This window comes from Amphiura filiformis, chromosome 1 (assembly GCF_039555335.1).
Source record: "Amphiura filiformis chromosome 1, Afil_fr2py, whole genome shotgun sequence".
NCBI lineage: Eukaryota > Metazoa > Echinodermata > Ophiuroidea > Amphilepidida > Amphiuridae > Amphiura > Amphiura filiformis.
In genome coordinates, this window is record NC_092628.1 from 97,059,202 (window position 1) to 97,076,612 (window position 17,411).

General features: G+C 34.3%; 1 protein-coding gene across 1 annotated transcript in view; it reads right to left on the reverse strand.

The window, feature by feature from the left end:
• Positions 1 to 12,693, reverse strand: part of LOC140164775 (delta and Notch-like epidermal growth factor-related receptor) — a 31,098-nt gene extending 18,405 nt beyond the window's left edge. The window contains exon 1 of the mRNA XM_072188146.1: positions 12,549 to 12,693. Within this exon, the coding sequence (XP_072044247.1) occupies positions 12,549 to 12,693 (145 nt within the window). The remainder of the gene's footprint in view (positions 1 to 12,548) is intronic.
• Between the last annotated feature and the right edge of the window lie 4,718 nt (positions 12,694 to 17,411).

The following is a 17,411-nucleotide window of genomic DNA, read 5'->3' on the forward strand; positions in this document are numbered from 1 at the left end:
TTATGTACATTTTACAAAAGTGTTGTTGTTTCAGCCCTCTTTACAACATAACTCAAGAACAGTACATGACCTACAAAAGTATCTGTGACATTTACATTGTAACTTATTCACACTCGCTATGAAATGATCAATACAATACAATACAAGGTGCTGTGAATTACTGAATTACACAGTTTAAAATAGTTGCTAACTTAACCAGCCCCTTTTATACCCAGTAGTACAGCAAAATTGTAGAAATTGAATTGTTTAATATCTACTAATAATATTTTCAGGAACTGAAAAAATATCTGTACTACAAATTAATCAAGCATTTGCTTGAATTTTCTTTGGACAAGTGGCCTGGGTTCATTGTCAATGTCACTTTTAGAAATTGCCCTTTGCTTGTGAGAAAAAGTCTACATTAAGCATATGAAAAGTTTCAGAACTAAATAAATGTTCTATCTTTTAAACAGATCAATGTAAACAATAGAGAATATTCAATGAATAATTACCTCTCCTTTAACTTGATAGTTGATACCAATTGCAATCTCATATTCTCCTTTCTTATTTTCATTCACCTTACAAATTGTGCCTTCTTGTAGTAAAAGAAAATATAAAATAATACAATGAAGTTTGAATTACTTGAACCACAACATAAAACAAATATTGAATTACCAAGAGGTTATTAAATATGTTCGATATAATGTAAGGACCAATCCATCCATAACAATACTTAATGTATATAATTTTATTATAGGTCTATTGATGTTTTAACCTATCTTACATGATATGTGTGCTTATAGTTGTCTTGCGAGCAACCTGGCACTCTAATCTAGACTTTATCAATTTCTTCTTTTTTGTTGCATAAATGACGGAAGATTTATTAATAGTAATATCAAATAGACTTCAGACAATTCTATTTAAGTGAGACATAAGACATATTTTTACGTCATTAATTAATACCGTCATTATGAAGTCAATTTCCAACTTGTAAATAATGAAAATTGTCTCTTGCATTAATATTGACCTAGTCTTTTGAGCAGATTTGCAATTCTTACCACATATTAGGATCTGTAAAAAGAGCTATCTTTACATGTACCTATAGAAGGCAGGTTAACTTTCAAACTTAATAAGGATGTCATATCAGGTCAATAAATTTTTGATGCATAAACAAAATACCTTATAATTAAAATAGCACATTCCTTGTTGATATTTCATAGAAGCCAATAGCTCATCGGAAGCAAACCTATGCAGTATAAGATATCTTGTATATCATTTAGATACAATGCACATTGTCTATTTATTTAGAAAATGTGTGCCGATGAACATTAAGATTTGTCTTTTGCCTTATAAAAGAACAATTTATTTGCACATAACCACACAGTTACCATTTTCTATTAATTACTGAATGTTTTACACCCAGACATACATACATAACCAGATTTAGCTGCTTTAAATATAATATAAAGTCAAATTTCAGAGTCTTAGGAATTGCGAGTCTAGTTGAGTCACTGGATTAACGTTATTTGCGACTGACCGTATTTGCAGAAGAATAATGACTGATATTGATGCCAAGGTAGAACAAGAAATTAGCGAGGTTTTGTAGAAAGAAAACCTTGGTATCCGATTAAAATTGTTCATCTAGAATGAAGTCTTGTTCTTCTTGATTGTGGAAATAATGAGAATCTAAGTCTGCTTGATTCATTGTATCAAATGTTCTACCGGTCTTGCAAATTTATTGTTCTCAGTCTTCTTCTTTTCTTCTTATCTTTTGTGGCGCATTATATGTAGCTGATGCACAGCTGCCATGACTGAAGAATGCAAGAAATCAGCTTGCACAACTTAAGTAGTATTCACATAGCCAACCAAATTCTAGTTCGGATAACTCAGACCCGCAACAAAATATTTGCTTACTGATATGATCGTGTCCTGGGTCTTAACTAGTTTTCTAAATGTTGATGGCAAACTGGACAAAAGAAGCACATGGAAACTCTTCACAGCCTTTTAATCGCCTATTTATGCGTTGAGAGTCCTTCTATTGTTTGGATAACCCGAACAGCTTAGACAGGTCTTTTGTCTTTTGAAGCAAACCTCACTGCAATTGATGTGCAAGATCAGCGGGGCATCATTACTCCTGAAATATAACCACAAAGAAACAAACAGCAAAAAGAAACTACATGTGCCTTCCCCGTTGTTTGAAACCTTTATGCCTGATTATATCACATGATTGGTAAGCCTGATGTTCCAACATTCGCAACTCCTAGAATTTATCTAGTAATAGACACTTGAAGATTAAGGTATACTACCATGATTGCTATTCTTAACTTAAAGGCTTATATTCAGTAATAATATAAATTTGTATCTCCAGTAATAGAACCAGCCTGCATACTACAGGTTGACCTTTTCGAGCACCATGCAATCCATGTAAATCATTCCCAATAATTTGCATATGTGATCTAATAATGCCAAAAAGAAAATGGTATATATTGTATATATAATACTTGACAATTACAGCCAACACTAAATATTTTGGAGACTTGGATTTAATTAATAACATCCAACTTATAAAATACTTGACTGTAACTAGGGTTCATTATCTCATGCAAAGTATTACCAGAGAAGATGTAATAAAGAGGAGGTTGATCAAGCTATCCTCAAACAAATTATGTGTGAGACCGCTCACTCAAAGTAAATGATGAATCACCCTATTTAGCTGCTTTACAATAGAATACCACAATAGGGTTTGAACCGGGATGGGTGTGATACACAAGTTGCAGCTAACTGATTTTAGGGATAGGTCAGTGTGTGCATGTCATCATGCCATACACACCATGCATGCAGACCCTGTCATCTTGTCAGATTTCAGATAAAATATGACTGAAGTTCCATGGCAAATTATAATTTTTGCTACTTGTTGCCACTTTCAGACTCTATTATTTATGATAAAGAATGTTATCAATTATCAGAATATCTTTATTGGGTTGGCAGGAAATGACAGGAAAATACATAAAATAGTAAAATAGAAATGATCAACAATCATCACCTCTCTAAAAAAATCCTAAAAATTTCTTCTTTAGAAATTTATATATTTACAAAAAACGGTGGATTTGGGGGAAATTTTACAGCACTCGATTTCTTTCTTGTATTATCCACATGTGGTATCCCATCCAAGCAGCAGGTCCTTAACACACGCTGCGTTTCATACTTTTTAACAAATTCTCTATAGAAACATTGGAAATATTTTCTATTCTGAAGTGAAAAGTGGTCAACCATGGGCGGTCACACACATAACATCATAGGATATTTCAAGTGGAAGGCTAACTACTTGAGAATAAAGGACTATGAATAGATGCGACAGGATTACCTACGGGATTATCTCAAGGATATAATTCCGTTGACCCTCCTCTTTATTACATCTTCTCTGGTATTACCGATAAATTTGTTGATTACTTGCCTGCTTGTAAATAAATTGAAGCCGTTGGCTGATTCTAACATGAAGCCGGTGGCCAATGCCAATGTGACCATGATGAAACCAGTTGCTGCTCTGTGGATGTTGATTTGCGCTTCTATACACTTAAATATTAATAAAATAATCACATCCACTGCTTAAGTAACATCATTATCAATCCTATACTTTATAAAATGCTACCACATCAGACAAACAGTATTATTTTTCACCACCAAGAGCACAACAATTTTTTGGTCCAGCATGATCGGAGGAGCAAATGCAAGTGGTTTACTAAGAAAGGTGTGAACACAACAAAAGAAATGGAATTAAAGCAGAGACCTGATTGGCAGCACCCCACTAAAGTGCCATCTGAATGGCCAAGAATCTGGGATTGTTGCTATAACAACACAACAACTCCTACATCATTCCAATACCATGACCCAAATCAATAGCATAAACTTTCAAGAGGACTTGATATGGCTCAAGTGGAACTGATAGGATAATTGTCCAGACTTGGCTGCACATGAATGCCCAAGTTTCCCTGATGCTGAGACAATCTGGTTTTTAAAAGATTTTCAACTTTGAAAAACGTCATTATCTTGACTAATGCACTGCACTCATCCTTATCATAGCTGCCACTATGGCCATTGCATAATTCGCCAGCATTTGTCAACTGGATCATGCTTTTGAGTTCTGCACCACGATCGAAATGATCGCAACACAAAGTCTATGGCACGCACTACCGATTCCAAAAGGTGCATGATCCAGTTACCAAGGAGTTATGTAAGCACTTCGCTGGCGAATTGCAAAAGGTGCACCATCTGAATCTTTTAAGGAGTGTCACCCAGGTAGGGAAAACATTCTTTACTATTTTCTCTTTCATTTGACACCACATGAGGGGACAAACCTTGTTCAGATTTTGTGATATTTAATTTGAAACAATGCCTAAAATATAAATATTGACCCAGGTCTTGTGAGGAGTGTCAAACGGCCGGTTGATATTTTATTACTTTCTTTCCTGTTTTCTCGTTCATTTGACACAACCCAGGTGATCATACCTTCATTGCTTTTCGAGACTTATATCAATTTAAGACCAAAAGGTAGGGCCTACTTCTATGAGTTTTTTGCCAATATTTTTACAGTTCAAAAATCTATTTTTAAATATGATGTGTCCATCAAGTCCTGAAAAAATTATCATCTCTTTGCCAAAATGAGACCCATCAATATTCTTGTACTCTAGGTTCTATGGAAGAGTCAGGAATTTGTCACCATTTACTATACCCAAAATGGACCTTTCAAAGGACATCAAAAGTGTACCCCAAAACCTGGCCATATAAAATAGAAAAGGTACAAAGTATTAATGCTGATGACATTGTTATATTAGGTGATTTTAATCTTGATTGTTTATCTGAAAATACCTACAAAAAAGTTCATGAGTTTTGTACTAATAGCCAACTCTCACAACTTGTCGATGAACCGACCAGAGTTACAGAAACGACAAGTACTTTAATTGATCTAATTTGTGTTTCCAAACCAGAAGAGATTTCAAATTGTGAAGTGGTATATTATGGTGTAAGTGATCACTATTTAGTTAAGATGTGTAAGAAGTATAATAGGGTGAAACTGATACCAAAAACGGTTACAAGTAGGTGTTATAAGCATTTTAATGAATTGGAATTTACTAATGATTTGTCACGTATTGATTGGAGAAATATAACTGCCATTGATGATCCAGATGATGCTTGGAAGCTGTGGAAAAATATGTTTCTTGGTATTTGTGACAAGCACGCACCTTTTAAGACTAGAAAAGTAAAAGGTTATCTTCCCCATGGATAACCCCTGAATATAAAAAACTTTCTCATGAACGAGATTATTTAAAGAGAAAGGCTCAGTTATCTAATGATACAAACGACTGGAAACATGCAAAAGAAATCAGAAACAAAGTTAATGAACTGAACCGTAATCTGAAAAAGGAACATTTCCGAAAGGTTATAAATGATAATGCAAATAATACACGCAAACTTTGGAAAACACTGCGTGATCATGGTGGTCTTGGTAAAAAAAGTAAAAGTATTATTGTAAATGATAATGAGAGTGAGAGTATTGATCGTGCAAATCAGATCAATGATCATTTTTGTTCAATTGGACACAAAATTATCGATGCAAATAATATGAATAGTACCAATCACGACTGTGACTTGATGAGTAACAACCTTGGATCAATTGGTAGTAATGTATTTAGATTCACAGAAATCACAGAAAGTTATGTGCTCAAGGAGTTGAAATCAATTTCCATATGTAAATCAACTGGTATGGATAATATCCCAGTAAAGTACCAAACGAGTGGAAGGAGGCTAGAGTTACTCCCATACATAAGGGTGGCGACAAGGATGACTTAAATAACTTCCGGCCAATTTCGGTACTTCCCATCATTTCAAAGATCCTGGAAAGATCAGTTCATGAACAATTGTACACTTATATACAGGAAAATAATATTCTTTCCAGTAATCAGTCCGGCTTCAGACCAAATCATTCAACACAAACGATCTCTTGTTGAAAAAGCTCTATGGTATTGGCATTCGTGATGTGGAGCTTACTTGGTTTACATCCTATTTAAAAGAGCGTACACAGGCTACTGCAATTGGAGGAACACTATCTGATCAAAAATGTATTACTATTGGTGTCCCTCAAGGGACAATCTTGGGACCATTGTTATTTTCTATTTTTGTGAACGACTTGTCAAGTAATCTCACATGTAAGACTGTACTCTATGCTGATGATACAGCACTTATGTATTCAAGTAAATGTGCTGATGATATGTGCACTAAACTAAATGACAATTTAAATAATGTTGAAAAATGGTTAGAAAGAAATAAGCTTTCTCTGAACGTTTCAAAAACTAAATACATGATATGTGGTACACAAAAGGGCATAGAAAAATGTGAAAATATAAATTTATCTATAAGTGGTAAGGACATTGAACGTGTTGACAATTTTAAGTATCTTGGGACATGGATTGATCCGTTGCTAAAGTGGGATGATCATGTTCACAATACCTGTAAAAAGATCTCTCAGCGTATTGGTCTTGTGAGTAGATTAAGAAAGTCTGTTCCACCCAAAGTTACCAAATTACTTGCCAATACACTCGTAATGCCGTTCTTTGATTATTGCAATCTTGTATGGAATAATTGCTCTAAGGAACTTAGTAACAAATTACAAGTTCTCCAAAATAGACTTGTGAGGTTAGTACTTAACGAAGGCCCAAGGGCACGTGTTTTGGATATGTATGATGTTCTGAAATGGAAAACTTTGAAAAACCGTTCTCATATCAATCTTATTAATCTTGTTCATAAATGCTTGACAGGAATGCCCCAGATTACCTGCGAACTAAATTTTCCTATGTTAACACCCACCACGCCTACCTAACAAAGTCAAGCTCAGGTCTATGTCTTTACCATAACAAGGTGTCGTCAGAAGCAGGAAAAAGAACTTTTCATTATCGAGGTGTTACAGCGTGGAATGAAATGCCACAACATTTAAGGTTAATAAATTACAACTCAAACTTGTTCAAACGGGCACTTCACAATAATTTCTGAACTTTTAATATTTCGTAAAATGTATATATGAAAAATGTAAATAATGCGCCAAAGTTTTACTTTATGACTTTTAAAGATTGATGTATTTTGATGTATGCTTCTATATTTTGAGTGTTATTAATAATTCTACATATATTATGTTTTATGACCCAGTGAATATGTAAATAACTAGCCAATGTCTTTACTATGATTTTAATGGCTTTAGATATTATTTGATGTATAAGTTGATGTATGTTTGGATGTTTAAGTTATTAATTACTTTATGTATACAAGTATTACATGTATATTTTAAGACACAGAGAAATGTAAATAACTAGCCAAAGATTTTTACTTTATGAATTTAATGACTTTTGATATTTGATGTATTTGATATATGGTTTTATTTGGATGTTTGTATTTTAATCATTCTAATATGTATAATTCTACCAATTACTATGTACTTTATATTTTATGACATGACACAGGGCCCCTGTAATAGCAGATTTATCTGAAGGGTAACCCTGTATAAATATGGTTTTAATAAATAAAATAATAAATAAATATACATATACAATGAAATAGATAGAATGTACTTATTGTTTCTCTGTACAAAGTTTCAATCATTTTGTCACATAGGAATGGACCATTTTAACAATATCTGGAAAAAAAGGCTGCAAAAATGTATAATTGATAATACACAAGATCAAATTTAGAAAATAAAATCTTACCTATCTGAGACTGGGCCTTACTCATAGCAGTCAACGGCAATACTCAGTAGCTACCAAACCAGAAGATAGAATGTAGAATCCACATACCTGTTAAACAAAATTGGTTTTAATAGTATTAAACAGACCTGCAGCTATTGGCTGCTATAAGGGGCATGATTCATAGGGCCTGCACTTTGGCTCGTTTTTTGCAGGTTTACATGGTCCAATAATCACAAGATGACTGACATGTGGTAACAAAGGAAGTAGTCACTGCAATTTGATTATGTCCCATATGATTGGCCATTCAAGACACCCCTGTGAATATACTATAGCGGCCTTTTCAAAATATAATACCTGTTTGCTTCACTGTATTGACAATACCCGGAACAATACACACAGTATATGCATTGGACAAACTTTTTACAATAAGCATGATAAGTGATGATGTGACCTCCAGATTTATACATCGTTCGCTCGCACACTGACAACATTTGATTGAATGGACTGTAGGCTACTGCGCCGTGATTACGGTGAAGGACACCGGTTCAAATCCTTTGTTTGGAGCCAATCGATAAAAGCATGCAGGGCTTCTATACGCATGTACAGTTTATCCCTACATAACCCATGTCTTGAATACGCTGGCAAAGTTATGTAATAATCGGATTAATACTATATAGCAGTAGGTAAAAACAAGTTTTGAATAATCCGCGCTATAAAGTTCCATTCAGTGATCCCAGCGAAAGTGAAAAAAAAAAAATCAAATTGTTACGTTTATAAATTTTTTGATGAAAACAAATGGCAAAAAAACAAAACAGGAAAACGACAGTATTGACGAATACATGTAGCTAATTTATATACTGTCAGTACCGGTATATAAATTACAGACTCAATAAATGCATTATTTTTTGTCTTAGACACACGGTTTTCGGCTGAACCACTGCACTAGCAAGCTATGTTAGCACATCTATGACAATGACGAAAGGTACAAAATCAGCCATAGGCCTTTAGATAGCAGAAGACACAAAAGTGGTGTTTTATGACCTTTGACATTCTTTTGTGGCGAGTGACATGGTCTTTCAATTCGCCGAGTGTCCTTGACAGGTTTGACTATGCTTCAGTGGTCATGAAAGAATTCAAAAGATAACCTCTGCCCCAATAATCCCAAGCAATTGTCTGAAACTGCTCCTCGGATCATAAGAACTCAGTCCTCAAATGATAGTCATAATAATGTCCAAAATTTTGATGATTTTTACGATCGTCGGGATGAAAAAAAATCAAAAAATCACTGAATGGGCCTTTAGTTCCCTCTCCTTACCCTGGCAATATAAATCAAAGAAAAATAAAGAAAGAAAACAAGAAAAGAAAATTAACCAAATTAAGGGATCTGGAATGAGCGTTTTGAGCGTTTGATAGTATTTTTGTGGGACATGAGAGCACATCAGACATATCGAATTGCATTCTGAATACTGAAGAATGTCTTTCTGATATCAAATAAATTTCATTGTTTGAAATTCACGATATAATACAAATTTTATGACAAATTATTAAAATTTGATATTTTTCACATTTTTGATAAATAACAGTCCTCAAGTAAATATCATAAATCTAATGTTATATTCTTAAACAGTCCCTGGCATGATACCATACATGTATAGGCATATGTATAGTAAATTTGTCTGCTTTATCTGTTTTGTGCTGTTTAAGCAAATAGTTAAACATAATTTCCATAAAATGTAAGCTTTTACTGTCAGCTAGATATGTCCCCTTTTAATTTTGAGCAGAAGTGAGGTAAAGCAAAGAAAATTGAAATGTACTACTACTAGCGCCAATGAATGTTATACGATTGTAAAACGGTACGATCCTCTGGGTGTGTGTGTGCGTATGTGTGTCCTGCACGCATATTTTTTTTCTGCAACTATAACGGGACGCAATACGATACCGGTATGTTATAAGAATCAAACTTACAAGAAAGATGGCTCTTGTCAAATCCTACAATTCTGTCAGAGAAAATATGCATATTTGCATTAAATTTTTAATTAATTGACATAATTGATTAATTAATAAATATTTTATTTAATGATTTACCATAATTCCAAATATGTCAAACAATATGTCAAATTAAAGCTAATGAAATGCTTTATAAATTGGTCAGAGCGCATTTTGCAGAATGCATTTAGTACTTTAGTTACATGATTCCAAACATTCTATTCCAATTTTTTGCTATACACGCATAGGAGCTGTACTTTTAAAATCCGCGCCTAATCAATAATAATAGTCTTTCATTCCATTGTCAAAGTACTGTGCTCCCTGTAGCTGTAGCATTATGGAGTGACCAGGTCCTAGAGTGTGATGGTTTTGTAGCAGATGACAGTGCTCATTCAAGCCTGTCAAGGTCAGTTAGTAGCCACTTGCTGAATGGATGGCCATGATCAGCTATCAAAGAGATGCCTTGTGCAGCTGCCAATCACAGTAGAGGTTTGATAACATTTTGTTAAAAACCCAAATGTGATATAAGGACAAAGCTGTGCATGTTGGTACTTAATTCTTTGGATTCTTACGTTGAAATTCCCTTGTATTAGTATTTTTATGTGTAGTGTATAGTGGTCATAAATTATATAGCTTTTAAATTTTGGGCATTTTTGCTCTGTTGCACTGTACCATTATGGAATTTGAGCAAATCAATTACCGACACAAGCAGGTATACAGTGTATTATTTTATTTTTATTTCAGATCTCAGGAGCACAGCTCACTTGGTAAGGCATCAGAATTTGGTACACTAGCGTTTGAACTTTAAATCGGAAGGTGGTGAGTTCGAGCCTCATCACGGTCACATTAATTTTATAAACCAAATATTGTTCGAACTTTTCATATTTGTTTTTCTTTTATTGTTTCTTTTCTTTGTCTTTTTTTCTTGTTTAATTTTATTTTTTCTTTATTTTTCTTTGATCCATATTGCCAGTGTAAGGAGAGGAGGGAACTAACGGCCCATTCAGTGATTTTTTTTTTTTTTCATTTCGTAAAAATCATCAAATTCAGATTTTGTACAAGACTGCGGAACTCAGTCTTCAATGATATAGTCAGTAAAAATCTTTTGGTCATTATATTACTATCATCATTTGACGACTGAGTTCTTATGATACATCATCCGAAGAGCAGTTTCAGACAATTGCTTGGGATTGTTGGGGCAGAGGTTATCTTTTGAATTCTTTCATGACCACCGAAGCAGAGTTAAACCTGTCAAGGACACTCGGCGTGAATTGAACTGACCATGTCACTCGCCACAAAAGAATGTCAAAGGTCATTAAACATCAACTTGGTGTCTTCTGCTAGTGGTTCAGCCCTAAGCCGTGTAGGCTTATTTAAGACAAAAATAATGCATTTACGTGAATCTGTAATTTATATACTGACAGTATATATAAATTAGCTACATGTATTTGAATGGGGCTTCAACTTCGTCAATACTGCCGTTTTCTTGGGTTTTGTGCCAATTTTTTTCATTGAAATTTTTTTGTAAAAGTAACAATTTGATTTTTTTTCCACTTTCGCTGGGATCACTGAATGGGTCTTTGCAACGCGATATATTCAAAACTTGTATTCACCTACTGTTATAGCATTAATCCGATTATTACACAACCTCGCCAGTGTATTCAAGACATCCAATGCAAATAATCACCTAGATTATGACGTATCATACCGTAAATATGGCGGAGTACTCAAATTCATTCAACAAAAGCATGATTACAAGCTATTGCAATCTACTGCGACAGCTCGTCTCACACACATAACAAATGCACAAATACGATCAAATAGGTTGACGACAACGTTTGATTGAATGCACTGCATTGTGCCATGATTACGTGAAGGACACCGGTTCAATTCCTTTGTATGGAGCCAATCAATAATTTCACGCACATCCTCTATTATTGCCCAATTATTGCCGGGATGATTGCACACTGTAAAAGAGCTATTGTTATAATGTTTGATGAAATCGTGTTTAACTACCGTAGTTGCTTAAGAACGGCACAATACAGATAAAGCAGACAGATTGACTACATGTGGTACATGTATATACATATTAATATAAGGAATGTGTGTGAGTCGAGTATTACCTAATTATAATAGGGGCGTATCCAAAAATGAATTCACGCCCTTTCAAATATCGAGCCAAAGTGCAGGCCCTATGTAAAATTATAGGGCAAATGTGATCTTATGACATCTCTCTCTGGGTCCGATTGTCACGCCGCATACATAGGTGAGACCAGTAGGAAGCTTGAAAAGTGACTTGCGGAACACAAGTCAAAAGCAGCTGGTTCCAAATCGGCCATTCAAGAACACGTAAAAGCGAGTAAGAACATGCACCAAAAACAATGGGACAACGTGACTGGAGAAAGATACAAAAGACTTTCCCAGGAGGGTCCTGGAAGCCATCCAGATCAAGAAGCAAGGGCCTTCACTTAACCGAGATATAGGATTGGAACTAAATCCTGTGTGGGACAAACCCAGCAGAACCAGGGGCAGGACTTTTCTGACTTCGGTAACATCATAGAGTGTGATGTCACCTGATCAGGTTGGTCTCTAGCGGTTTCCAAGAAATACATCAGAGCCAACAACATCGGCTGATGATGAAGAAGTTCCTCGAAAGCGCTCCCGGTAGGTGAAAATAAACAAGTAGTGTTAAAGTTTAATTTAATTTACTGTCATTTTATTACCACTACGTATGAATCTGCAATTCTATAGAAACATTGCCGTCGCATCATCTATAGCACAGGTCAGAAGATACTAATGTACCCTACTTTGGCTACACCTCTGGGCAAAAATAAAACATAAAACTTGACTTACTTGACTTAGGTGCAAAGAATTTGTTGTTCCTTGGCTTTACTGCAAGAGTGCTGCCTCCATTCTTGTCTGTTTGCAACCTGTTCTGCCTTACAGACAGGGAGCTAAGAATCCTGTTGTATTCCAACACAGTGGTGGCCAGTCTCATCCATCTTGTATGTCATGGTGATATACTTGGTGTGGTAATCTGTTGTCAGGCATCCTTACAACAAACCAACAGACCAAACCACTTGAGACATATTTTGGACACAATGTCTGTTACAGCTGTTGTCATAATAAGTTGGGCACAAATCTATACACATAAAAGGTTACAAAACTCAGGAGCCAAATGCAATTTCTTTTAAAAGCACTTTGTCAATACTAGATGATATTAAAAAACATTTTTAGAATTATATTAACTATAAGGGGACTTCTTTGACGAACAGGCCATATATATAGAGCCTCAGCATTAAAGCCATAATGTACGATCTTATAATATGAAATTAGTTAATTCTTTTCAAACCATATTTTTTGGCATAGCTGTAATGTTTACACATGTCCCAACTTGCACCTAAATGAAATCGTCCAAATTTGTTGTCTTTGTAGGTCAACAGCGCAAAGTTCGATATAAAGTCATAATTTTTTTATTTTAACTTTGTTTCCTCCCATAGAACTGCATGTTAAATGTTCAAAATGACCAGTGGGATTTCTTTCACTTTACCTTGTTATTTCAGCTTAAAATGGACAGCAACCCTTCCCGGCAATTATTACTAATATTATTTATGTACATTACTTGTGTGTAGGGCCCTCAAAAAGTTGATGGTTGTGTTGCCCTCCCAAGTGGGTAAAATTGGGACAGTCAGACAGTCTGGATTATTATCCTTCAGAACAATCAGCCATTCTATAAACCTGCACAAAGATATATTAAAGTCATGTTTGAAAATATTTAGAATTGTCAATTTAAGCATGAATTTGTATTTTAGCATTAGAATTGTCAAAAATATGAGACATGACAAAAAATCATGTAAATCCAAAATTACAAAATTAAGGTCAGTATAAATTTGTAGAGTAAAAACTTCGGTCGGTCACAAAGGGTAACACAGCAAAGTTGGTTTGGTCCTCATGTACATTATGTATTGAGATTAGTACATCTATACCAGTATTCTATACTATACTACATTCTGAAATTCCACATAATTATTCAACACTCATTATATTTCCTAAATTTATTCATAAATTGTAATTGTAATTGTATTTAAATATGATCCAATATACTTCACTTGATATTCAAAGTTTGTGTTTTGATATCTTTACAGGCAAATATAATTGATTATATACTCTGGTAATAAGTACATATATTCCGTGTGCACATATATGCGGTGTCTTTAAGCACTTGCGTGTGTATGCCTGCGCTTTGAGCGAATGCTAGCAATTTGAAGCTGCACCTAATGAAATGTGCACTGACATCACTGCCACATCAGGGTGAAAAATGGTATACATTCCCAATCAATAGGAAAGTGAGCTCTAACAATCTCAACCAATGCTCAGGAGACACCGGAGAATAAATATATAAATAGGTACCGATGCTCAAACAATCAGTACAAAATACATACATTATAAGCCCTAATATATTATAATAACTCTTCCATAGCATTTATATGCTAGAGTTAGGATGGGTTTGAACTTACAATGCATCTAACTGATGCTCAAACAGCCAGTACAAATACCGTATTGATTGTAATAAACGCCCTGGGGGCATTGCATTTTGCCAAAAGCGGGTGTTTATTAGAAGTGAATTTTCAGTGAAAAAGCTTCAAAATTACACCCATAAGTGCATCATCAAACAAGAATCTGATGAAATTACTAAAATGCTGTCATAATAAGGCAATGAAATGTTTGAGTCATAATAGGTTTTGTCCATGCAATTTAGCGATTGTCACTGACATGACCGATGCAAGTTTTAAGCTTACTCATATGATAAAGTATAGAAATTGTTGGCAATTTTTCATTGACAAATTGGAGGGGGGTGTTTATTAGAGGGAGATCATTTGATACAAACAATACTGTACATACATGATAAGTCCTACACATATTGTAATCCCAAACCCATCAAAGGATGTATATGTTAGAGTTAGATGGGTTAACTTGCAATGCATCTAACTGATGCTCAAACAGCCAGTGCAAATACATACAAAAGTCATGTACATTGTAAGTTCTAAACACATTGTAAGTCATAAACCCATAATAACTCTTCCAAAGGATTTATATAAAAAAATATAACAATAATCATACGTATGTTATGATCATCTTAAAGTTCTTGAATATAAAATAATCAATTATATCAATAATACATAATTGCACTTTCCTACTTACTCTGGCAAAGATTTACATCACACACATGATACTACCCTTTGAGTAGGTAGCAACAGTACTGAAAGTGCACTAACAGTTCAATGTCAATATTTCAGATTGCAGGCTACATTTTGACAAAACTATAATGCTACCCAGTGGCAACACCAACATAACCAAGGGGAGCATGGGGGCATTTTCTTCCTAAACCTAGGCTTTTCATCTCTGTGTTGTCCCCCAAGAACCAAGTCAGAACCAAAAATCTTTGGGGTTAAACATGCAAAATTTTCAGATTTTTGCACCCTAGATTTCACTTTAACCCCACCCCCCCCCCCATTACCCCGGACAAAATTCCTGGTGCCATCACTGATCCAATAGGGGATTCTGTGATAAAATTATATAATTTTTAAAGCAAGGAGTCAATATCGTGTTTTATAATGAATGTTACTACAACATGACAACATGTTACAGGATAATTTACTGTGCTGTAGTGTAAATTTCATAAAAGGTTACCATTTACATATGTACTACAATCAGCTTTTAATCAAATGTATATATAATATATTGTTATAAAAGCAATTAAAATTTCATTGGTATAGCTAGTCATGATGCCAAAATTGACAAGAGATAGTTTCATTTATAAGCATAACTGCTTATTAATGTTGATGTGCTCTGACAACCAAGTTGGTCACTACACACATAAATGTATATTGCTAAAAAATTTGATATTCAGAATGAATATGAAAATTCTAGATTATATTCTTTGCAAAATGTCAATGTTTTGTGAACACACACCATATGTGAACATATTTTTAGCATTCAATTAAATGCCAATCTAACACTTGACACACATGTTGTAACCCGTTAATTATTTTCTTATTGAAGATTTATTGAATAAAGTTGATTATAATGAATAAGTTGATTATAATGAATGGAATGAAAATGCTTATTTTTCAGGGTAACTCCTTATCTCCCCAGGCTACACCAATATATTTCTTAATCTAGGCAACTGAATTTTAAATATTATCTAATCAACAAAAAGAATACATTGCAGCCAAGTTTAATTTCCTTTGTGAACTGGATTTGAATTGACATTTTAGATAACAATTTATTTCCTATTTGGTAGTTATAATCCATTTTCAGAATTCAAATAATACAATGAAACTATAGCAAGTGGAAATGAAGCCTCAACTCCAACAGCATGCATCAAATTTCCTCACTCTATATTGTTACTAATAATCAAACAAATTAAACAATAAATTTCAATATTTGAATTGATTAAACTCAAACTTTGAATATTATGTTAATACTAGTATTACTTTCATATCAATATTTCAGATGCTATCAAGTGTAAACATGTGTTTAATATCCACTGTGTCATTAATCCATGCAGCATGAACATATTCATTATTCATTATTTATATATATCTGTAAGAACTACAAGTCTAGTTTAAGTAAGCTTCATATCACATTGAAACATTGTAGTCTGCAAAAGACACTATCAGTGATCCGCTAAATCTAAAATCATAACAAATCAGCTTTATGAATTCTTATAAAACACATAAAAGTTACTCTACATGTCATAGGATCAATTTGACATTCTACTTCTAGTCAATGTTGGAGGTCTCTGTCAACATGCAATTAAATGGAGCTTCTTATATCTTCACTGTACTATAGTCCATATAGCTACCTTCAATCACCAGCACTAGCTTTGAAGTCCAACGTGTTCTGCGTAATTAGCTTAGTGTTACTTGGTGTGTGTACATACTTTTACGCGCACCATCAACGTGCCACATATGTACACGCAAGAAACCACACTAAGCTAGTGCCAGTGACTTGAGGTAGATATTTAGACTATACACTGCTGTTTTGTTATCCATATACACTTATCCTTCACCTTTAAGCTATTCCTACAGATTTCAAATATTTTGAGACTTTCACATGGATCACTGATATTGATAATAGAATTTCACTAATAGAATTTCAAACAAACAAACAAAATATTACTGTTACATATCTTTCCCTTGGATTATTACTTGGTTGATAATATTACAATGATAATATGTGACATGATCAAGGGAATGAGTCGCATGTCGGCTATTTTCAATTAGAAGTTTTTTCTGGCAGTTTACAAATGCTACATTTTGATGCAAACCCCATCAAAATCGGACATCTGGTTACCGAGTTATGTGCAATTTATCAATGGCTGAAAACAATATAAAACAAAAGAATTTGAACACTGTTTTTGCCAATATCTCAAAAACAATATTAGCGACATCCGACTCATTCCCTAGACTAATTCCAATCAGCCGTCTACACTTCGCATGTACTGTGTATGCTTCGTAGTGACGACTGATTATCTTACAGCCAATATCATGACGGACTTCTGAAAACTATTCAATGCGACTTCAGTTGTGCGCCAGTGGCCGACTGACTAGCGGCGCCAGCGTGCAGCGTCGCTGTACCGCGCCGCTGTGACAAGATCGCGCTCTGAACTTCTAAAAACAACAAACTCGGTCAAAAGGTCAATTTGGACAC